Raw genomic sequence first — 25454 nt, forward strand, 5'->3', positions numbered from 1 at the left:
GCCAAACAGGCCCAGGTTGCGCACTGATCAATAAGACCAGTGTTTTATAATTTTTCATATTTCTGTTTACTTAATATTCATAATAAAGTAATTATAAAATATTTTCTTTGTGTTTATTCGATTCCTATTCAAGAGAATTACTTTATATAGTCAATATATAGGCACAGAGTTAAATTTTTTTACATTTTCTAATGGTGGTGTGCCTCGTGATTTTTTTCATGAAACAAGTGTGCCTTTGCCCAAAAAAGGTTGGAAAACACTGATTTAACCCACTGATGTTCCAAGTAACTAGTGTTCAATCCGAAAAATTGGCCAGTGTGGTCATGTGGAACGTTTGGTGAGTTTAGGTGTGTATGCTAAATGTCGAGGTGTATGGAGATCAGCAACCATAAGATGCAATCAATACAAACTTCCTGTATAACTCTGGTACCATTCCCCCACCCTCCTCCCATCCCTGTTATGTCAATAACAGAGAGATCCCAACAAGTCGAAGTTAATATGCATATAGAAAAGAAGAAAATAAATAATTTTATATATGCGTTTCAACGAGGTGTGATACACAGTAAGGGGGTAGCAACACTACGCCAGTTACCCAACCTTGTAGGATGTCACAATTACTAAAGCAAGATGTTACTTGTGCCATATTTCTAGTTACAGGGTGCATGAGGTACATCCAAACCTTTTGTTCTGTTATTGGCCAGTTCATTTTACATGTGTCTCTGGAGGCCATGCATCTAGACGGCAGCTATTCCGTGGAGAAGGTCGACGCTTGCCTTGGAGCCCCAGTTCGACAGGGGACCCCTCGGCTGATCCCTCCTGCGCGCCACGTAGGCCTCAGAATACTCACAGCAGAAATTCTGCACCGCCATAGGAGTGTCAAACCGCCATGCCATACCCTCCACCCACACTCAGAGCCGAGCCGGGCAGAATAAATAATGCCATACTTTAGACCCAGATTTCGTAGTGTGGCCTTGACCCCTGTGTATTTAAGTTGGGCTTCTTGCACTATAGCTGTGAAATCGATATAGGGAAATCGATTAGCCCTGCCATTTCAACTGGCCCTTTTCCCTTGCCAGCTGCAGCACAGTGTCCCGGTAGTTGAGCAGCTAGGCAATTAGCAGCCTCGGGGTCGCACAAACAAGTAGATCTAGGCTTCCGCCGTGGCCAACAGCTGTTACCGCGCTGGCCACTCACCCCACCCGGGCCTGTCCTCAGTGTAGTTACAGTGCCTCTGTAGCTGGATTCCCAAATGGCTCCACACAGTCCAAAGCTGGTTCAATGCCTGTGGGAGCAGTCCATTTTAGTTGCAGGCCCACAGACTGTTGCCCCGCAGTGTCTGTCCCCCCCCCCCCCCCCTCCCCAGGTCAAGACAACAGAAGGTTTAAGGCCCAATTGCTTCCGAAGCCAGTCAGTCCCCAGCGCAGGACCTCGGCGGGGACAGTCACCCTCCACCCGGTCCCTCCAACCTCAGTGGGAACACAGCAGGAGGCCAGCCGTCTATGTATGCACCGGGGAGGAGGCGGAGCCCAAAGCACAGAAGGCACCCCGCACCCACTCTGCCAGCCCAACCAGCCAGGCAGCCAGCTGCCGGGCTCGCCTGCGGTCCCTGTCACCACAGGGCCTCCAGGAGCAGTGTGGGCCTGCGGCACAGCGACACCCCGGACTCCAGCGGCGACACAAGTGCTCCCTTTTCCAACTGCCTTCCTCCAATGTCTAATGTTGTGGGCACTGGAAGCCACAGGCAGGCCCTAAATGGCAGGGCGCGGAGGCCCTCGAATTAGCAGGCAGCTTGTGTGTTCTTCAGCGCAGCAGGGCCTCCGATGTCGCGCATCTGCCACGCACTCCGGTGCACGTCCACATGGCCTGCCTCACGGTTACCAGGGTTCCCAGCTGGGAGCAGAGCTTGCGTTCATTTTTAGGAATTCCGATGTTGGAATTCCACGCCCACCGTCACTCGCAACCCCGTACCTCAATCTTATGGGGAGGATGTCATTGCAATTCTTGGATATGGCAAGGATATCGGGATGGCTGGCGGAGCAGCAGCACTACACGGCCATCTTGGTTTGCAGCCTGGCCATGCCCCCAACTCTGAACCGGAGTTGGTGTGGACTTGGTCGATATGACGACCCAACGATCGAATGAGATTGCAGGTATATTTGAAATGAAGTTAGACTTCTTGAGAAGTTGACGCCTTTTTGAGCCAATCGTCTAGGTATGGGTGGACAAAGATAACGTACTCTCTAAGATGGGATGCCACCATTGGCTTGCACTTTGAGAAAGTTCTGGGTGCTCAATTTAGGACAAATGGAAGTACTGTGTACTGATAATGGTCCTGCCCCAAAATGAAACAAATATGTCTGATGTTTTCTGGCGATTGGAACGTGGAATTATGCATCCTGAAGGTCGATGGAGCAAAATCTATCTCCCTGACGTAATTGGGGATATATTTGATGTAGTGCCAGCATCCGGAGCTTCTCGCTGAAGTCACTTGTTGACTACTCTGAGATAGAGAATGGGTCTGAATTTGTGTTGGTCCTTTATTCACCAGGAAGTACCCGGAATAGATGCCTGTCCCTCGGTGACTGTGGGGAATGGGTTCCACCACTTTCTTATGTAATAGTATGTGGATGTCCGACCCCAGCAATTTGAGATGGAAATTGGACCGTTTGGGAGAGATGGACGTGGTGGACTGGTGAACCAGAGACAATATTCATTTTGTTCAATGTTCAGAACCCAGGCATCTTTAGTGAGGTTTTGCCACCCTGCCAGATAGTACAGTAATGCTTCCCCCTACCGGAGTAGGTAACGGAAGAAGGGGAAGAAAGGACTCATGGTTTGGACGCTGTTGCGCATTTACCTTACTGGGCAGGCTGATGGGTAGGACGTCCTCTAATGTTGCTACCGAGATCTGCCTGTGTACCACTGAGAGGCTTGAACCCACAGAATAAAAGCTGATAGGGTCTGAAGGATTTCCTTTGCTTGTTTGTTCCCTCTAGACTAACTACTTCTAGAGTGTCCATTTCGTCTTTCATTTATGACATTTCGTTGTCCGCGTGGCTTTCAAAGAGCGTGGAGCCAGTGAATGGAAGATTCTGTATATGTTGGTGAATCTCTGGCTTGAGGAATGTCAACCGGAGCCAAGTATGTCCCCTTAGGGTTACTACGTAACCATAGCCATGACCGGTTAATGGGGATGAATCCAGTGCAGAGCTAATTACTTGATTAGACACCATTGCTCTCATGTATGATCAAGAAAGTCTCTTATCTCTTGGGAGATGCTCAGCGAAATGCTGGATGGAGTCCCTGAGGGCTTGATCATATCTGCCCAAAAGAACTGTTGCACTGACTGCTTTCATGGATGTTGCAGCAGTGATGCATACTTTGCAGCCTGCAGAGTATAGTTGTCTGCTCTCTTTATCCGGAGGAGCGGATCATGACGAAGAAGGAGTGGTGTTTCTTAGCTGCCGATATCACTACAGAATATGCAGGGGGATCAGAGGAGGAATAAAGGTATTTCTTCTGCAGCCTCGACAGAGCAGGTTTAACAGTGGCCGGTGTCAAAAACTGCTCCATGGCAGGTTGCAGCAGGCAAGGGACCAGTGGAAGTAGTGGTCTTGAAGCGGTTTGATGGTGTAAGGTTTCAAATATTACAGATATCGAAGGTGTTGGTACAGACATTTGCATATTTAGTTTGGCTGCTCCACATACCATGTTGGAGAGTATCCTCTTGTAGATCAGAGGGAAGTATCTGTAGGACTGTAAGGAGACCTGGATCTTGATCTTATATGGTGTCTATGTTGCCAAGATGAATGGCACGAAGAAGTTGGCGAGTGCCTTGGAATGTGAGGAGAATGATGGCGAGAGCAGTGGCGCGTTCAAGAGAACCTATTTCTGGGAGTTCGATCTCTTGAAGGAACAGGCGCTACTGGAGGAGGCAAGGCTGGTTGTGATGGAGGAGGTAGTGCTGGTGATGGAGGATTGGGCGGTAGCGCAGGCAACATAGGAGTAGGAGACAATGGTCCCACAACAGAGGGTGAATATACTCTAGAATATTCAGAGTCTGGAAACTAATATTTTCTTCTCTTCTTTCTTCACTCCTGTTGTCCTCAGGACGTTGAGAAACTTGGACATTGACATCTCACTACAGCGTTTGGAAGGTATTGCACTCAGACATTGACGTACCTCGATGTCAAGCCACTCCTTCCGGACGACTAAGTACTCCAACATTGAACAGTGTCTGCGAGCTGACAGTGTATAGTCTTTCGACATCGACAGTTTCCTCATCAAAACAGCTGTTGAAGGCTAACAGGTCAGGCAGTACCTCGCATTTACTTCGATCCTCTTAACATCGACCGGGACAGATGTTTTTGGACAAATCTTTTCAGACCTCCCACATCCTCTGGCGGTTGAACACAGAACACTGGTATAAGCTTGATCTTTCCCTCACTCTGAGGCTGTGCTTGCTGGCACCATCTTTCCTCAGCCCCATGAAGGCAAATCATCTTTCACGAAGGGCAAGTTTCGAAAAGTTCTTGCAGTGATGACAAACGTCAGGAACATGAGAAGGTGGACTTCATAGGGGGGTGTTTTGGCCTCCTTTCTCCCACACTCTGGACATTTGCCAAATAAAAATGGCAAGTTATTAAACAAAATACCACAGTTTTTGGTCAGAAAACCCCCAAAAGAGGCAGGGAGAGATCACAAACGTTGGGTAAATGTGTTGTCACCAATTTGTTTCAGAATTTTGATGAGAAAAAAGCCTAAAAAAGGCCAAGCTCAATGCTCCAGGGTGCTCTCAGCAGGTGCCGGAAAAGAAAAGAAAAAAAATGTAAGCAACTGCCATCTTGTCAGCATAATGGGATACTGGTGGTCTCTGGGTTCTTAAATGCACAGTCTCTAGTTTTAGCCTATGACAGGCTACACTGTCCTTTTCTCCTTCTCAATTATAACAAGCATTGGCATAGCCAATAGGTCTTGCCTTTGGGACCTTATAAGTGTTTAGCCATGCAACACTTGATCTTGTTGTACCAAGGATATTGTGCTGGATAACTAAACACTTATGAGGTCCCAAAGGGGAGACCTATTGGCCATGCCAAAGCTTTTTTTTTTATAGAACAAGCAGTGCTATCAGGCACCGGCTGCCACTTAGTCCACCGCATCCCACATGGGCAAGCGAGGGGCAGAGGGCAAGCGAGGGGCAGAGGGCAAGCGAGGGGCAGAGGGCAAGCGAGGGGCAGAGGGCAAGCGAGGGGCAGAGGGCAAGCGAGGGGCAGAGGGCAAGCGAGGGGCAGAGGGCAAGCGAGGGGCAGAGGGCAAGCGAGGGGCAGAGGGCAAGCGAGGGGCAGAGGGCAAGCGAGGGGCAGAGAGCAAGCGAGGGGCAGAGAGCAAGCGAGGGGTGACAGTTTTGTTCACTCAAAAAGTGTGAACGGGATGGTAGAGAACTCTCCTCTGAGCACGCCCTAATGTGTCCACCCACTGATCCTAATATGGAAGTCAGCAGGAAACTCATGATTTCCTGACACGCACAACACGCCAGAGAAAGAGAAAAATCCCTACTGCCGACTAATGCTCCATGCCACGCGAGACCCCGAACGTCTGAGGCTAATTGGGTGGGGTTACCAGCAAGAGTCTTCGGTTTCTGTAGCTGGGCTGGAGGAAAGTGGGAAAGTCAAAAAAGGTTCACACGGTTTTTAACTGTATTTCTGTGTTGCAACACATACCGAGATACCTCTGTCAGAATGAGGTAAGCTTCCGGACTCAAACCAGTAAGGGGATCTGTATTTTAGAAATACGTGGACAAAACTGCCAGTTACCCCATTTTTTTTAGCAAAATGCTGTGATTGTTAGAGGATATCGCAACAGCATGGGGGCATTGGAGTGATTTTTGAGCTTTCAAGAAAGAAAAAGAACAGCTAACAGCTCTCTGCTGCTTGTCTGCCGGTGGAGTTTGCCGGTTGGTGAACTAACGGAGCTCTCTGCTGCTTTACTGTGGAGTTTGCTGGTCGGTAAATGGGCACGAGAGGGGAAGATGCCGGCAACAGGACTGTGAAGATGCACAAGTGTGTGGTGGTAGGGGGTGACACGGCTGGCAAAACAGGTCTGCTGATGAGCTATGCGAATGACGCATTCCCAGAGGAGCACATCCCTATGGTGTTCGACCACTATGCAGGTAAGGTTGTAACTTAAAACTAATTAAGTAACTTGTGATCGAGTGTAAACGGAACACTGCAATGCCAGGCTGAGGACTGTTAGCAGCCAAAACAAGCCCGGGAGTGGTGCATGAGCGCGCGCAGTCTACTCATTTTCAAGCACTGCACTCATGCTTGTGGCACACCGCTGCATGCTCCCACAAGCAGGATGCCGCCACAAGCAAGAGTGTGTGCTTGAAAATGACCAGATTGACAGCTTAAGGCCATCCTATGCAGCGCATGCGTGCTGCGTAGGCGAGCCCTAGAAAAGGGGTTGTGAGGGAGATTTACGCTGTTTTATAGGCATCATAAAATTGTACATATAGGCTTCCTTCTAGCCCTTTGAGCCAATTATGAAGTATGTCAATGAAGCCTTTGTATATAGGCTCTTTAATCGGTTTTCTTTAAGTGTCTCTGCAGGCCATCCCAAAGAAAGGCGAAAATCTACACTGAAGATCTATTTTGAACAAGTGCTTTGGGTCCCCGTACGTGAGCAGGACTATTCAGTGCTTAGGATTATAAATGGGAAATGGAAATCCCCTACAAGAGAAAGTATACTTATCTCTTGATAGTATTTCAGAAACAGATACCTGAATGTGAATGTGAGATGAAAAGCCTAACCGTATCAACCTCAGTGGGGATGGGCAATTATTTTTTAGCAGTATGGGTAGGAAAAGGATTATGTTACTTACCCAGTAAGCATCTGTTCTTGGCTTGTAGAGGTGTAGATTCACATGCTTTGCATACTCCTGCCATCTAGTGTTTGATTTGGATGTTTGCAAGTTGTTTTCTTCGAAGTCTTTCGAGTCACGAGGTAAGGCAACTCCTCCTTTCGGTGATAGTGCGCATGGGCAATGAATCCATTGTTAAGATGGTTTTCCCGCAAGAGGGTGAGAATGGCATAAGTGAGTGTAGTAAAGCGATGTCCATGCATTTGTAATGTTAAATAAAGAGAACTGCAACTACAGGTGTCCGGGGAGGTGGGAGGGCACATGTGAATCTACAGCTCTACATGCCAAGAACAGATGCTTACTGGGTAAGTAGATCTGTTCCGAGGCATGTGTGCTGTAAATACACATGATTTGTATAGACTATAGCAGTTGTCTCCCAAAGTGGTGGGTCTGGAAAAGTGTTTTTAGCACTGCTTGTCCTACATTGGATGTGTTAGCACGCCAACAAGGCAAACAGTACTGTTTGGTAAATGTGAGTGGTGTGGACCATGTTGCTTTATAAATATCAGCAATAGGAATGTTACCTAAAAAGGCCATAAATGCCCCTATTTTGCGAGGGAAATGTGCTCTAAGGGGTAGAAAGTGCTTTTAGCTTTAGCATAGAAGGTTTGAAGGCATTTAACAATCCATCTGGAAATGCTCGATTTAGAGATCGGATTGCCTTTGTGAGGTGGAGCAAATGCAACAAAAAGTTGTTTTCTTTTACGACAATGTTTTGTCCTCTCAAAATAATACAATAACGCTCTTCTGATAAAGTGCGTGAAGAGCTCTTTCTGCTACTGAATCCAGTTGAGGGAAGAACACAGGTAACTCAACGGATTGGTTAATGTGAAAAGCAGAACCTACTTTAGGGAGAAATTTAGGATTTGTGCGAAGAACTACTCAATCCTTATGAAGCTTAAAGAAGAGTTCTTCTAAAGTTAAAGCCTGTAACTCACCAACTCTCCTTAATGAAGTGACTTCAATGAGGAAGGCAACCTTCCATGAAAGGAACTGCAAAGGACATTTGTGTAAAGGCTCAAAGGGTGGACCCATTAGTCTTGTAAGTACAATGTTAAGATTCCACCCTGGTGCTGGAGGTATTCTGGGTGGAATAACTCTTTAAGCCTTCCATAAAGGCTTTAATCACAGGAACTTTGAACAAGGATAAATGTTGTCTGTTTTGCAAATATGCAGAAACTGCTGAAAGGTGCAATCTAATAGATGTATAAGCTAGACTAGAACATTGTAGGCGCGGAAGGTAACAAATAATGTTTTGAACCGAAGCATCTAATGGATACATTTTGTTATTACAACAGATAACAAAACATTTCCATTTTGCTGCATAACAAGCTCTGGTCGGCTTTCTTTCTTTTAAGATTTGCATACAGTCTGGTGGCAGAGTTAAATATCCAAACTCTGATTTCAGGAGCCATATAGCTAAATTGAGCTCTTTTGGATTTGGGTGCCTGATTTCACCATGGCTCTCTGTGAGAAGGCTGGAGTGGAGATGCAGCTTTTAATGTGGAACCACTGATAGTTCTAACAGTGTGGTGAACCAAGGTTGACGAGCCCATGTGAGGGCTACTAGAATCAATGTGAGCGATGTTTGCCTGAGCTTCCGAACCAGAAACAGGAGTGGGAGAGGTGGAAAAGCATAGGCAAATATCAATGACCAATTCATCCAAAGGGCATTTGCTTTTGAGAGAGGGTGGGGGAACCTGGAGGGGAAGTTTGGGCATTGTGCGTTGTCCACTGTGGCGAACAGATCTATTTGTGGGAATCCGCATTCTCAAAAATATGGAAGAAGAACTTGGGGATGAAGTTCCCACTCATGTATTTGCAGTCTCCTGCTCAGGTCGGCACTCCGATTGTTCACCCCGGAAAGTGTTCCGACAGGAAATTAATGCTGTGATGGATTGCCCAACTCCAAATGGATGAGAGGCATGACAGAGCGTGCCCCCCGCCCCCCTGATTTTGTATACAGTACATAGTTGTCATGTTGACTGTGCGGACTAGGACAACTTTGCTTATGAGGCGAGACTGAAAAGCTTTGAGTGCTAGAAATACTGCTAGAAGCTCTAGATAGTGGATTTGTTGATAGCTACAAGTGGGGGTGCGCCAGGCAATAAAGTCAAATAGACTCAGTGTAGTGTCAAAAAAATCCTTTATTTCGAATTGCTTTTTTTCTCTCAAATGTTCAGTAGAAAACCAAGCTCAGCCAACGCGCTTCGTTCACACTAGGAGAATTTTATCAGGGCTTATAAAATCAAGAAAATAATTCCGGAAGCGTGGTGGCTAATCGACAATTCTCTCCAGTATATTGCACTGGAAACCGTTGCAGTAGTCACTGGCATAATAAAGCCTGCATGTTGAAGACCTTTCAACCGCTGCTCTGGTCGAAATCCAATTAACTTTGGATTTCGACCAGTACTACAACGGTTTCCTGTCGCGGGCACTATGCCTACCCACACAAGTAAGGTACCATTTTTCTCGGAAGACTTTGGGGAATGTGAGGTGGGGGAATTTTGTGGATCCACGCAGATTCCACAACTTTCCACCACAGAAATGATTATTTCTTAATGACAAATTGAGGTTTGCAAGGGATTCTGGGTAACAGAACACACTGAGAGCCAGACAAGTCACTCCATCCTGACTTCCCCTGGGTGTCTAGTTTTCAAAAATGTATAGGTTTGCTAGGTTTCGCTAGGTGACAGCAGAGCTAGGGTTCAAAATGAACAGCTAGGCACTTTGCAAAAAAAGGGTCCATTTTCACTGTGAAAATGTGGTGTGTCCACGTTGTGTTTTGGGCCGTTACCTACCCACACAAGTGAGGTATCATTTCGAGACACAAAATTGTGGCGCAACTGTTATTACCTATTGACTTTCAATGCATTTCTGCCCTGCAAATGAAAGACAAATGTGTAAAAAAGAAGTCAATTTGAAAAATGACCTATAATTCACATGCTGGTATGGGTACCCACAATTTCGAAGATGTGCAAATAGCTACTGTTTCTAAACTATTTTGTTCCCATTTCAGAAATGCATAGGTGACTTTTATACCGATTTTTCCCAGTTTATATTTTTCTAAATTAATTGCTATATACCAGTTACACAATAAAAAAAAAAAACATCGCAAGACGCTGCTCAGTTATTGGCTCTGGGTTCCTCGGGTTCTTGGTGAACCTACAAGTCCTATATACCCCCACAACTAGAAGGGTGCAGCGGATGTAACTGTATATTGCTTTCAAACATCTGTCATACTTAGAAGTTACAGGTAAAAACGTTGGCACAAATAGCTTTTTTTTAACTCATTTTCAATTTTTTCTATTTTCAACTGTCAGTTTCCATATGGAAACCTTAAAGGATCTACACAAATGACCCCTTGCTGAATTCATAACGGTCTACTTTTCAGAAATGTATAGCTTTCCAGGATCCATCATTACTTTCATACCTTTTACCATTAATTGGAAGGAGGTTGAAAGCACACAAAAATAGCAAAAATAGGCTATGTCCCAGAAAAATGCCAAACCTGGAAAAAAAAATAAAAAAATAAAGAGTAAATTGGTTTTCTGACAAGTCTGCTTGTCCCTAAAAGCTGGGAAGATGGTGATTTCAGCACCACAATCCCTTTGTTGTAACCACAGAAGCATTCATCTGTAGCCCTTCCCCCCCCCCAAATTTTTTTTGCTGTATTTTGGCTAATATCTGGGTCCCCTCCATGGGAATTCACAATCCCTGGATACCTTTAGAATCTGTGATGTTGGAAGAAAAGGACTCAAATTTGGCGTGGTACCTTATGTGGTCAAAAAGATACAGCAGCCCGAGCGTGAACTACCCCAAATAGCCCAAAAAAAGGCTTAGCACGGGGTTGGGGGGGGGGGGGGGGTGGGAGTGGGAGCTGCGGGAAGAGGGCTACAAAGGCCTAGCAGCGAAGGGGCTAAGTGCTTTATTTACAAAATATTAACTACAATAATGACAGCAGTTTAACAGAAGCAAAGTGGTATGTTCAGAAGGCTTACTTTTATTTATTATCAAATTGGCAATTTTTGGGTCACCACACACTGCAATGCTTCTTCTAAAGTGTATTCAATGTAGACTAGTTACAAAACTTACCACTTCGAGAAAACAAGGAAGAATTTGTGGACAAGAGTAGATGCAACTGCATTGGGATACAACTGACAAGTCCTTGCCACCAACATTGCCCAAGAGACACCACCAAGAAATCCCATCATGTTGGAATAAATCCCACGTCCTAGATAAAAGAAAGTTTCATGTCATTTATTTTAATATAGTGCATCTCTAACTATCTCCCCACCCTTTCATTTATTTTCAACTTAATGGGATTAATCCTACTAAAGGCCCAAGGCTGCTGCCCACTTCCCTCAAACTTTAATATCTACACTACAAATCATCCATTATCTTTAATGCATGCAGGTATATTCAGCAGGTGAGATGGTATAAACTTAACATGGCTGAAGAGCTAAGTACAAGCGCTACATAGGTGTGTACCTTGTACTTTTGACATACCAATTCCCTCTTCTCCATGGCCGTCAGAAGATGGCCAAGGACAAAACACTTGTGAGGAAGGCTGCTGTAATAGTGAAAGTATTTTTTCAAAGAATTTCAGCAACCGAAAATGTTTGTAATAAAGAAAATGTGCACTGCCAGGTTGGCTGGTTAGAGAAAAGTTTTTTTTTTTTTATCATCTGATGGGCTACTGAAATTGCTAAACCATCAGAAACATGCAATTCTGAAAGCAGTATACTGAACTGGTAAACTAAGGCAATTCAACTTATAGGCAAGAAAGGCTTAATTAGTTTGACAGGATTTGGACCAATTTATTTGCCCAAGAAAACTGAAAAATATAAATAAAAAGTAAGAGCCACATAATCTCATAGTTTGCCTTTTATTCAAACATGTAGCCACCTCTGCCTCACATGTAGCATCAGAAAAGTATAAGTTAATTGTCCTTATTTAAGGAAAATCGGATATGTGCAGAAATCTTTTTTTTTTATTGCCTTGGAAGGATATTTTGGTGCTGTAGGAGTGAAGTGAACCCAAATGCACCAAGCAGTGATGTTCCTCCTCTTACTCACAACTACACACAATGTTTAACAATCTTCCACATTCATGACGTTAAGAAAGGCATCTAATTCTGGGAAAGGACTATTGATTGCCAATCTGGGTAGCAGAAGGGCTGGAAAAAACACATCTTTAGCCATGCTGGTATCAGAGAGGGACTAAATTCAGGTCCACAAAAGTTTAAAGTGAATTTCCCCTGATAATCAAATTTACTGACAAAACTAACCCCCCCCCAAAAAAAAAAAAAAACAGCAGGAACAAGCAGCATTGAAGGCAAACTGGTTAGTACAGTTCTTTCGGCTCAAATTAGTCTCTGGATTATTTGCAACAAAAACTGTGTGGGGGGTGGGGGGGGGGGGGGGAGATGTATGGCCTCCCCATCTGCTTCTATGCTTCACCAGGCATTGGCATTCACATTCTAAAATAATTAGATAGTGAAAAGACAACTTGCTGCAAAGATGGGGGGTTAAAACCGACTTTCAATTCTTATCTATTAAAGATTCTTGATCAAGATCATTTTTCAATCATGAAGACCAGTTCTAAAGTTGATTGAAGCAAATTTGCTGGCTCAGAATTTAAATTCTTTAGTAGAACGTACACAATGGGGTGCAGTGAATAAAATAAGGGTCTTGCTCCTTAATCAGTTTGCTGTCGGCACCTTAAATGACCAATTCTAGCTCCAAAACGAATCCTAGAGACTTGAAGAGATGAAGAAAAGATTATGGTTACTATAAGAACAACAACGAAAGGTGGTGGTGAGTTGGGAGAAGAAATGTTGGCTCTTGGTTTTATTTTTAATTATTATATCTGGTCGTACAAGTGCAATTTATGGTCACGTACAAACATGCGACAGGCAGTGCGAATATGGCTACATACAGAAAACAGAAAAAAGTGACCATCTGCGGACAGGATATATAAACTGTTAAATTATGACACGAGGACAAGAAAAGCTGTTGTCCAAAAGATAAAAGGTCTTACTAGTCATGTAGTGTAAATACTAAAAGCAAAATCTACAGTTAAAAAGTCACACACAAAATTGTTCTTCCTTTTGTTCCATGTAAGCTTTGAAACGAGCTCTTAGCTAAATTTTCCCAAAAATAATTACTTGGTAACTATCAATGACATAAGTCAAAGGAACGTGCTCCATTAGGCGATCCTTATGAAAAGGCATTTTTCTGGTTGAGGCTGTATCAAATGAGCACCATGCAAAACTAGTAGCTCAACGATCAAATCCACACAAACTAGATACAAAGCTCCTTAATTAGGAGCAAGGGGAGGAGTGCTTCTGTGATATTGCATCTGTGCCAGCTGTCAGACTAGGATCAAATAAGCAGGATCGAAGAAACACCAATTCTATAGCACAGAGTATGTATATCCAAGAGCACAATAGCGAAATCATTAAGCTACCTAAAATCCTGGCAAGAAGAGCGGTAGCATGGGAGCCCTCTTCATAGCAGAAGAATCACCATGGTCTAAGTGGTCATAACCATTCAGGGGCAAACTGCAGATGAAGTTATGTCTGGAAACAAACCAGTAATAGGACTCCCAGCTGCTAAAACAAAAAAACTACTGATTTTAGTTTTCACTCATGCAGAACCTGCTAAGTACCACCATGGCACCGGAAGCACTGGTGAGCAAAAAAATCCATGATGACATTGCAAAGGCACTAAAAAAACACATATAGCTCTTAAAAAGCAAAGTCATCCTGAACTTATCACTTGGGTTGAAAAGATCACAATCCAGATCAAAGTCTGGATCATGCACGAGTAACCAGTGATAGAGGGGCAAACCAAGATACCACTTGTCCTCCCTGAAGAACCAAGCCAGAACAGCTCAAAGAAAGGGGGAACAGCCCTGGCTTTAGGTCCAAAACAACGGCTGCCCATAACTTTTTAAAGTACTATAATTAATCACTAATGTGTGACAGAAGGAACTTAACCCAATCGGATGCAATATGACCGTGGAGCTTGAAAAAACACCTCTTGGATCCAAGAGGAAAGACAAGAGACTGATCTGGAAGACAGAGGGGCAGTTGCAATAGCAATTGAGGCATGCAATGCGTACGTTGGAAGGCAGGATTTTTGTTTGTTCTTTGAAGACGCCCAAGACTGCCCTGGATTCAACTTACTAAGAATATCACCTCAGCCAATGCAAGTGCTACAATACACAGACTTCTCAGTATGCTGTGATATTAATAACTTTCTCCTCAGACTTGGGTGAATGGGGACTGGACAGCTCCTCAGAGCTAAACCTCTAGCACGAGGCATTATGGTCTTAATTCTTAACCTGAAGAGCTACTCTCAATCTGGATGATACACCCAGTAAATAAAACTAACGAGACAAGCTCACCAAAGATGCCCACTGCAGGACCATACAGAAAGATGCAAAGTGCATACTCTGGCTAAGCACGGACCGTGCAGGCAACTTCTGAAAAAGGAGATCAGTTACTCATTGCTTGAATTTAATCATTTAAGAGGCAGATAATTGGGCCAGACACTGGAAGCCCATGGTCAGCTGGAAAAAAAAGTATATACTGTTGAAACATTTTGGCCTTGTGGCAAAGTGAATTCAAATATAGTAAATCAGGCCCAGCAAGTAGTGAGATTTGAAGGAATATAGATAACACAAGTTGCCTTTCCAGTGAACTTTAGACTTTGTGGTACTACTTGGGTTTCCACTCTGTCCCACCAGTTTAAAAATGCTTGAAAAGTAGTGTAGTCCCACCTCTAAGCTAGAGAAGTCCCAAAGATAATAAGCCTACCCCTTCATATGAAAAGCTTGGAATCGAGAGTAAAGATAAACGCATTGATTCTTAGGCTTTTTGTCAACTTGACGCAAATTTTTATAGCAAGAAGTGCAAAATGCTCTCCCCCCACTTTGTACACTGAAAGTTGCAGAGGTTTGTTAAAATGGGTGGCAAGTGTCTTTACGATTATAGAAAGTGAATTCTAAAGACCTAAATGGAAGAAACCAATTAGGGAAAAAACGGAACTACACATGGCTATGGGAATATTTATTACATTGAATAAGAATGATTAATTCTGAGATTAGAACGCTGGCACAAAGTACTAATTTAATCAAATCTACATCAGACATATTTGCAACAGACCATCTGAATTTGATATAGTACAGGATGATAGCAAACAATTTCATGTCTCACACCATGTGGCTAGTATATCAGATCTTGGGGAAAAAGAGCCATATAACCGACCGAAATGCACATGTGAATTTTATTAGCCAAATGGAGAGACCGGTAAAAAGTCTTAAAGCTACGTTGAGCACAAATGACTCGCAGCTCGCCAGGTTTACTCAAGAGTAATCAGTGACTCCTTCCATCCGAAGGACAGACAATCAGCAAGTTTAAGCACCAAGAAGCTTACAGGCATATATAGAGCTTTAGATTAATATTTATTGTAAATACAGTAGTTAAAAAGCAGATAGATATTCAACTTTAGAAAGTGAGCATAGGAGTTAATGGAAATCACAAGCTTTTCAAAATGAACACCGAAAAGGAAGCAGAGAACATAACATATGCCTTGGCTTCAAACTACTTAAAGTATTTGACAATCCTTACCAGAACACATAACCAACTGTCTAGATGTTATAAATGAACACCAGAATCTTAAAGGAAATGCACTGGTTTTCACTTATCCAGGAAGGCAAGAAGGATCACAAGATTGTAGCTAGGAGCAAAAATAGATGTTGAATGCCAATTAAAGTTTGTAATATTTTGGCTATCAGGACAGGAAAAATGATTTAACGACTGCTACTGACAGGGTTTAAGTAATGGATTCAACTCAGCAGACTCCTGAACATTGATCTGTTCAGTTGGCAATTCTACAATCCATGGCAAGTAATGAGGCATGGAAGGCTTAATTACCCCCCCCCCCCACCCCCAGCGCAGACTCATCATTCTACCACTCTGGCGTTACAACAGTGAGCTGCAGGCTAGGGAGCACAAGATGGGCTGCCATGAATCCATCATGCCCTATTCTAGGCTTGACCTCATGCAGTGTGTGTTTTTTTGAACATTTTTGCTCATCTACGTTTTCCAGTCTGGCCATACCAGTCCAACAAAGAAAATGTTGGGTTTGGTGAAAAATGTATACCTGGAAGCGTTGCTTCACATGTAATCGTTTGGCACAAGTGGTGATAATTTTGAATTTGTCAGAAGCATGTGCAGTAACAAGAGATAGGGCTGTCCTTTGTCATTTTTACGTTCTCTTTATTCATTGATCCAGTCACTGGAAGGTATAGTTCTAATTGTACAATTTAAGAGATTCTGGCTGGAACATCAATTATTGCATCTCTATACACAGATATTATCTCTCATGATATCAAGTGGAGGAACATATGATGGGTGGAAATTAGAAGTCTTTGGGCACTGAGTTAACTTAGAAAGCAGCACAGTAAATATTTGTCAAATATACTGAGGAACTGGATTTGTTCAAAGCCAGTTCTCTTCCATCTTTCCACAAGGTAACAGAGGGCATTCTCTGGGGTCTATTATTGCCCCTTGAACATCTTACTTTCTTGTTCCCTGATCTATATGTAAACTGTGTAATTATGCTGGACTGTTTGCAGAAGTCTATGCCGTGGTCAAACTGGAGTGGAGTGTGAAATTCAGGTTTAGAAGATTTTTGGACGGAGGGGGAGACTTTCTTTGATGAGCTGCAAATTCAAGGGCTTCCACATTAGAGATAAAGGCAAAGCTTAGTTGGGAGTACTCAAGTTGGTGGCGAATATGAAATGCAAAGTAGCCAAAGAGTTCGAGAATAGGGGAATAACTTCAACATTTCCTTCAGAATTGAAGGAATTAAAAAATCAAGTAATCACTAAATGGGATCTAAATGACCATATTCATCAAATGTTTGTTGAATATTTTATGAAATCTTAAACCCTTGTAATATAGATTGTATATATTACAGTGGCAGTTCCCACTGTACTTGTAGCTCTGTCAGAGTTTCTATAAGAGCATTTTTTGTTTAGCTAATACTTTGGTGCCTTTTACAAATCACGAACGCCAGTAGGTAGATCTAGTTAGCTCTGCTATTCCACAGACTTTTTTGGTTTGCTAATAACTTTGACAAGTCTTAATGAAAAACAAAAAATAAAACGTTCATATCTACCTCAGCTCCTTCCTGGAGTGTTTTGGTGTGATCCGTCAAGCGGGGGTTGAGAAAAAAAAGTGGAGTACCGAAATATAAAAATCTAAACGTTTGCATAGACTTTGACCCGTTTTAACAAAAACTTCTGAACGGAATTACACCAAATTCGGCAAGAAGCTGGCTCATGGTACGCAGATTGCGCTTTCTGCAATTTGGTGTAAAACAGTTCAGTAGTTTTAGAGATACTAAGGGTAAAACAGAACTGAATTTTGGCAGATGGGCTCACAAGAGTTCCACGAGCATCCAGTGAGCGTGAAATCAGAAATAAAGCCCTTTGATTGGTCGAGAGGCCAATTTTTCCAGTGAACCGTCACGAGCGCTCAGATTGGCTGGCTGTTAGAAATTTAATTGCTGCCATTACTGTTTAATGTGAAAAATTGGAGATGTTGGGATAATGAAGTAAAAAAGCAGTATAAGGGGGCAGCAGTAAGGCATGCTGCCCCCTTAGATTTAGAGAGGATGTGTCCAAGAGATAACTGCTGTGAAGATAATAAAATGTATATTGTGTTAATTTTACGATCTCGCTGGACTCTTGCGGGATCGTGAATAGTAAAAAGGAGAAGAGTTCTCTATACACCATTTGTAAGAATGCAAATTGTGGAAAGGTCTCAGCACATTGCCCAGTCCCTCCACACACCCTACCAAGCACGGCAGTCATCTGTGAGAGGTCTGAATTGAGAGGCCAGTACTTTTCCACACCCTACTATGCACACCTATCATTACATAACTGTCTCAGCAGAGGCCAGCCCCTCCACACACCCTACTATGCACACGTCATCGGAGAGATGTCTAAAAGAGGCCAGTCCACAGACCCTATTACACACAATTATCATCCAAGAGTCCCTCTTCAGACCTTACTACTAACACCAGTCATTGCAAGAGTAATGACACCTTAAAGAAAAGATTGCTGGTGGCATGTCTTGCTAGAGTTGCAATAGCTGAGTAAATAAACAATTTCTATTGAATATTTAGCTGTTTAATACTCAGAATTTACAAAGATTTAGCAAACTTTATCATATGTTTAGTTATAATAAAAAAAAAACTTCTACTAAAATAAATTCAGAACATTTTAAATCATTCTACCATACATACTCAAAAATAATTTACCCTGAAAATTCACTGAGGAAAAAATCCTCAAAGGTTAAAGTAACTGCATAGTTAGCCAAATTGGTCAGGGTCAAAATTAATGTTTTATCACCAAGCTCATCTTCTCCCTCACCAAGGACCCCACCACCAGACTCAATTTCCAGGAAGGAATGAAGGACATCGCATCCTGGATGAGCAGCAGCTGCCTGAAGCTCAACTTGAAGACAGGTCCTCATCCTCTGACCCTCCCCCACTTCATGACAACACCTGGTGGCCTACCACCCTCAGCAGCCCTCCCAACCCCAGAACCTCAGCAGCATTCTAGACTCCTCCCTCTCCATGATCCGACAGGTCAACGTAGTTGCTTCCAGCTGCTTCAACACCCTTCGCAAGACCTTCAAATGGATCCCTCCCCGAATCAAAAAAAGATTGTCACCCACGTACTCATAACCAGCAGAGTCGACTAGGGGAAAGCCCTCTACACCAGGATCAACAAGTCTCTGCTCCGCAAGCTACAGACCATACAGAACACTGCAGCCAGACTTACTCGCCATCCCTCAAGACGAACACATTACCCAACACCTGCGAAACCTCCACTGGCTTCCCGTTGAGTAGTGTCACTTTCAAGATACTCACCCATGCCTACAAATGCCTCAACACCGGACCCCAATAACTCAAAGACTCTCCTTCCACCGACCCGAAAGAAACCTTCGATCCGCCAACCTCGCCCTCGCATCCACAGAGCCAGAACAGGTGGAAGAGTCTTCTCCTACATCGCGGCCAAGACCTGGAATGAGCTCCCGGCCGACATCAGACTTGCCCCTTCACTGGAAATCTTCAAGAAGACACTCAAGCCCTGGCTTTCCGAATGAACGGAGCTGCAATTCCTCTACCCCCCCCCCCCCCCCCCCCGTGACCCTCACGGGTGAGTAGTGCGCTTACAATTCCCGATTGACTGAATGTTTGAAACTAAAAAAAAAAAAATTTACAAAAAAAAGAAAAATCAGAAATACACCAGTTACAGTTACCAGCACCAACTATAACTTGCGCCCCCCTCCATGCAGTGCTTATGAACTCACTTGACATCACTCATGCCATGTTGTATAATTATGACATCGCTGAAGACATCTCAAATGAGAATTGAGGACATCATCCAAGCTTAGTTTTCCCGCATACTGAGGTATAAATTGCTAAGGCTTTACACATACCATAGTTCACATTAACAACCAACCACAGATATATGGAAAACCCTCATTGAGTATGGTGTTAAATCTGTACACAACTGTTCAGAGAGCCAAAATAGAGATTAAGACTACCAAAACAAATGCCCTACTGTGGACAGCTTTTCTCTGCATCAAACCTGACCCAACAAAACCTACATTAATAAATTAAGTTGATCAGTAGAGAACTGAGTACTGTAAGGAATATGCTACTTACCAGTATGCATCCGTTCTTGGCATGTAGAGCTGCAGATCTACACACTTTTGCATAGATCGCCATCTGTTGTTGGGTTTGGATGTTTGCAGTTTGTTTTTCTTCTTGGAAAGTCTTTGGAAGTCACGAGGTCGGTGACTCCTCCTTTGGATCGGATTGCGCATGGGCTTTGGCTCCATCCTCAGATTGTTTTTCGCCAACAGGGAAAGATGGAGCGTAGTAACAGTGAAGCAACCCATGTGCGTTGTATCTAAATAAGATAGACTGGAACAGATACATGTAGCCGGGGAGGCGGGTGGGCGTGTGTAGATCTACAGCTCTAAATGCCAAGAACAGATGCATACTGGTAAGTGGCATATTCCGTTCGAGGAATATGAGCTGCAGATTACACACTGTTGCATAGACTATATAGCAGTTCCCAACCTTAGCGGCGACCACCGGTATCTGTTGCAGTGGTTTGAAAGTGTTTTTAGTACAGCCTGGCCCACACTAGCTTGTTGCTTGGTTTGCACATCTACACAATAGTGTTTAGTGAAAGTGAGCTGTGTTGACCATATAGCTGCTTTGCAGATATCATCTAGTGGGATGTTCCCTAGAAAAGCAATGGAAGCCCCTATCTTCCTTGTAGAATGGGCTTTAGGGGGGAACGGAAAGCGTTAGTTTTGCTTTGTGGTAGCAAATCTGGATGCATTTTACAATCCACCTAGCTACCCCTGATTTTGAGATGGGGTTGCCCTTGTGTGGTGGAGAGAAAGAGCCAAACAGTTTAGTCTTTCAGAAAGGTTGTGTTCTTTGGATATAGTAAAGTAAGGCTCGTTTGACATCTAGCGTGTGTAGAGCCCTTTCTGCAACAGTCTGAGGTTGCGAGAAAAATACTGGTAATTCTACAGATTGGTTTAGGTGAAAAGGGGAAATGACTTTAGGTAGGAATTGTGGGCTGGTACGGAAGACAACCTTGTTTTGGTGCATTTGAAGAAAAGGTTCCTGTATAGTAAGTGCTTGTATCTCACTGACTCTTCCAAGGGAAGTGATGGCTACAAGGAAAGCTGTTTTCCATGTGAGGAATTGCAGTTCGCATTTATGCAAAGGTTCGAAGGGAGGCCCCATTAGCCTTGTGAGCACGATATTCCAGTTCCACACAGGTGAGGGTGGTACTCTGGGGGGAATTATTCTTTTGAGGCCTTCCATGAAGGCTTTAATGGAAGGTAATCTGAAAAGTGATAGGTGCTGCCTGTTTTGTAAGTAAGCTGCAATTGCTGCGAGGTGTAGCCGAATGGAGGTATAGGCTAGATTACACCTTTGTAGGTGGAGTAAGTAGCATATGATGTGTTGAATGGACACGCCCAGGGGATTGATGGTGTTATGGCAATAAACAACAAATCTTTTCCACTTGGCAGCGTAGCAGGCTCTAGTGGTAGGGCGTCTAGCTTCTCTGATGACGTTCATACAGTCAGGGGGAAGGTTTAGGTACCCGAATTCTAGGATTTCAGGAGCCAGATCGCAAGGTTGAGCTGAGCTGGGTCCGGGTGCCTGATCTCTCCATGGTTCTGGGTTAGGAGGCATGGTGAGAGGTGTAGCTTTTGGTGTGGTGCTACCGACAGTTCCAGCAGCGTGGTGTACCACGGTTGTCTGGCCCACGTTGGAGCTACTAGGATCAGTGTGAGGGAGTGCTGTTGTAGCTTTCGCACCACTAATGGAATGAGTGGGAGAGGCGGAAAAGCGTACGCATATTTGCCTGACCAGTTCTTCCATATTGCATTTCCTTTGGACAATGGGTGTGGATATCTGGTGGCGAAGCTTGGCATTTTGTGTTTGTGGGTGGCGAAGAGGTCTATCTGTGGATGCCCCCACATTTGAAGGAACGGATGAAGAACCTGTGGGTGAAGTTCCCACTCGTGGATCTGTTGTGTCTGTCTGGTGAGCAGATCTGCCACGGTGATTTGGACTCCTGGGACATGTTGAGCTAGGAGAAAGATTTTGTGGGGAATTGCCCATCTCCATATGCTCTGTGCTAATTGAGAGAGCTGTGGAGAGTGTGCCGCCTTGTTTTTGAATATAATACAAGGCCGTCATGTTGTCTGTGTGAATGAGGACTGCCTTGCCTGAAATCTGTGGTTGAAAGGATTTTAGGGCTAGAAAGATTGCTAGTAACTCCAGATGGTTGATATGGAGTAACTTGTTGCGGCGTCCATGTGCCCTGCACTGTGAGGTGTAATAGATGAGCTCCCCAGCCGGAGAGCGATGCGTCGGTTGTTAGTATTATTTGGGGAACCAGGTCCAGGAACGTTCGACCTTTGGAAAGGTTTGTGGTGTTCCACCACTGCAGAGAGCGATGGGTGCGACAGTCTACCAACACCAGATCTGTCAGTTGCCCCTGGGCCTGATTCCATTGGCGCACTAAGCACTCTTGGAGTGGACGCATCTGTAGTCTTGCGTGAGGCACTATGGAAATGCAAGAGGCCATCATCCCTATCAGTTGCATAAACACTCGTGCTGGAAGGGAGTGTTGAAGTACAAATTTGTGTCGCAAAGTCTTAATGCTTGCAATCCTGGCCGGATTGGGGTAGGCTATTGCTTTTGAGGTGTCTATGGTGGCACCGAGGTATTGTTTTATGTGGGATGGTGTTAACTGGGACTTTTGGTTGTTCACCGTGAAGCCTAGTTGGTGAAGGAGTTTGATTGTGGTGTCGGTGTGGTGTACACATTGGTTGTATGAAGTGGCTTTTATCAGCCAATCGTCCAAATATGGGAAGACGTGAATGTGCGGTCTTCTGAGGTGTGCCGCCACCACCGCTAGGAACTTGAATACCCGTGGTGCTGTTGTGACTCCTAATGGGAGCACTTTGAATTGGTAGTGTTGTCCGTCCACTACAAATCTGAGGTACTTTCTGTGAGCATGATGTACTGGAATGTGGAAGTATGCGTCTTTCAAGTCCAGTGTGGTGAGAAAGTCGTTCTGGGAGAGGAGCGGAAGTACCTGCTGAAGTGTTACCATGTGAAAATGGTCTGAGTGTATTATGTGTTTAGGGGCCGGAGATCTAGGATAGGTCGTAGAGTTTCGTCCCTTTTTGGTATTTGAAAGTACAGGGAGTAAACCCCCAAATTTTGTTGATTGACAGGAACGTGTTCTATTGCCTGTTTTTGTAGGAGGGAGATTACCTCCTGCTTTAGCATTGTGGAATGTTCTTGTGACATTGGGTGTTGCCTGGGTGGAATGTTTGGGGGGGGGGGGGGGGGGGGATGTTAATTCCAGGCAGTATCCTGACTAAATTATTTGGGTCACCCATTTGTCTGAGGTGATGGTCTCCCAGACATGAAGGAAATTGGAGTCTGCCCCCTACCGGAGTGAAATGGTCTGGGGTGAGCAGGGGGGGGGGTTGGGAAAGAGTCATTGGGTAGTAGATGTGGCAGAACGGGCGTTGTTTGTTTTGCCTCTGGCCTTGTTGTTGTTACCCCTGTAGCCGCCTCTTTGGTAACCTTTTGTAAAGGTGGTCTGAGTAGGGGACTTGTACGATGTAGACGCTGTGTCTGAGGAGTAGCCTCTGGATGCACTCCGAAAGGATGAGCGGCGAAAGGAGCGTCTGGGCGGGTGAGACTGTAAGGCCCCCATGGATTTTGCTGTATCCGTGTCCTTTTCTAAGGCCTCATCCACCTTTGGCCCGAATAGATGTTCCTGGTCAAAGGGATGGTTAAGGATAGAGGCTTGTACTTCTGGTTTAAATCCAGAGACCCTTAACCAAGCATGACAACTGAGAGGGACGCCGGTGTTACTGGCCCTGGAGGCTGTGTCTGCTGCGTCTAGGGCACAACGTATAGAGGTGTTTGTGATTGTTTTACCCTCTTGAATCAACTCGTTGGCTTTACTTTTATATTTTTCAGGGAGATGTTGCATTATGCTCTCTAATTCGTCATAATGAGCCCTGTCATATCTGGCCAGCAGTGCCTGAGTGTTTGCTATACGCCATATGTTGGCGGCCTGGGATGCGGTGCGTTTGCCTGAAGCATCTAGTAGTTTTGATTCCTTGTCAGGTGGTGGTGCATCGCCTGACGCTTGCGAGTTTGCCCTTTTACGTGCCGTAGAGACCACTAAGGAATCTAGTGGCGCTGGTCCTCTAATGTAAGAGGGATCTGAGGGAGTAGATTTGTACTTTGATACGTGGGTTAAGGACCCTGGCTCTAACTGGGTCTATAAAAACTTCTGCCGTATGCTTTACCACCCCTTTGAGCATGGGCAGTATGGAGGTGGACCTCTGTGCAGTATCAAATGTGTCTAGGACGAAATCTTCCTCCACAGGGTCATCATGCATGTCCACCCCATGATAATGTGCTGCTCTTTGCAGAAGATGGTTAAACCCTAGTGAATCTTGAGGTGGAGATTGTCTAGAAGGGTAAATATTGTCTTGTGGGACGTTGGGGATATCTGGTATATGGTAATCGTCTCATGGATCTGGAGATCCTGTAGGGGTAGGGCCTTGTGGCACATCCCCTGTAGCATAATATGGGTCCCCATGATCATCATCGTCTGGAGACTGAGTAGGAGAACGATGAGGTGGGGTGGAGGAGGTGGAGGTGGGAGGAGGTGGGGGAAGGTATTCTGAATGGAGAGGTAGCAGAGTCCTTCCTCTTTGGAGGTGGAGGAGGCTTCTCCAAATGTCTCTTCTTAGTAGAAAGCGTCAAATGTCCAGTTTTTTGATCCTTGGTAAGAGTTTTTTGCAAGGGATCCGGTGTAAATAGCTCTGGTGAGGTAATTTGGTCCGTCGGCGCCGAAGGCGTCTGGGCCGATGATTTTTTAGGTTTTTCCGTGCCGGTTTGATGTTTAGAACCCGGCTTGGGGCCCTCCAGTCTCTTGGTCGGTGCCGAGATGTGCTTCGGCTTGGAAATGTCGGCGCTGGAGGCCTTGTGTGGTTTGGTCGGCACCGAAGATGGCGTCGGTGCCGAAGGGCTGGGTTTCAACCAACAGGGGTTTCTGTGCGGAGCTCGGTGTCGAGGTGGAGCCCGTCTTCTTTTTCGGAGCCGAAGTGTGTTTCTCGGCACCGCTGGCAGGCTGGCTCGAGCCCGAGCCGCCGGAAGGTTTACTTGGCTTCTTCACCGGGCCCGAAGGTGGGGTGTGTGAAGCAGTGTCTCTGGTCTTGCCTAGGCCCAGAGGTGAAGGCGTGACCGAAGCCTTTTTGGGTATCGGCGCTGTTGTGGGAGGGGGTAGATTGGTACTCACGACACTGCGCCGGGTTGATGTCCTCCACATCTGACTCGTCGGCCTCTGAAGCGCTGACGTCCTCTTCGGTACGATGATGTTCCGGATCGTAGATGTCGTCTCCGAAGATGTCGACTGGAATGGACGTCAAGGAGTGTGCCATGTTCCTTCTGGCTCTTCGATCCCGAATAGTCTTTTTGGATCGGAAAGACTTACAGGCTGGACAGTCTCGAGCCTCGTGTTCCGGGGAGAGGCAAAGGTTGCATACCTCATGCAGATCGGTGTGGGGAAATTTGGACCCACATCGAGGGCACTTTTTAAATGGAGTTCTTTCCATGAGCCGGGACCGGACCTGGGTAGGCCCGAAGGCCGCCGTCGACGACTGGAACCAAAGGTTTGTGTTGATGAGAAGGCGTGTTGATTGAAGAGATCGTGATCGAAACAATACAGCGATAGGGGTGAGGATTGCGCGTCGATCGTCGAACTGGAAGCTGTTCGGAACCGGAGCGCGAAGATCACATCCGAGCCCGATGGCGGAAAAAAATCTGAGGATGGAGCCGAAGCCCATGCGCAATACGATCCAAAGGAGAAG

The 25454-nt window shown here is 44.9% G+C and overlaps 1 protein-coding gene across 3 annotated transcripts in view; it reads right to left on the reverse strand.

The window, feature by feature from the left end:
* The window catches only part of PAPOLG (poly(A) polymerase gamma), a 465484-nt gene that overhangs the window by 117594 nt on the left and 322436 nt on the right, over nucleotides 1-25454 (reverse strand). For all 3 annotated transcript variants that reach the window (XM_085612363.1, XM_085612362.1, XM_085612364.1), the window contains one exon: nucleotides 11015-11153. In XM_085612363.1, the coding sequence (XP_085468489.1) occupies nucleotides 11015-11153 (139 nt within the window). The remainder of the gene's footprint in view (nucleotides 1-11014; nucleotides 11154-25454) is intronic.

The sequence above is a fragment of the Triturus cristatus genome, chromosome 6 (genome assembly GCF_964204655.1).
Source record: "Triturus cristatus chromosome 6, aTriCri1.1, whole genome shotgun sequence".
Classification (NCBI taxonomy): domain Eukaryota; kingdom Metazoa; phylum Chordata; class Amphibia; order Caudata; family Salamandridae; genus Triturus; species Triturus cristatus.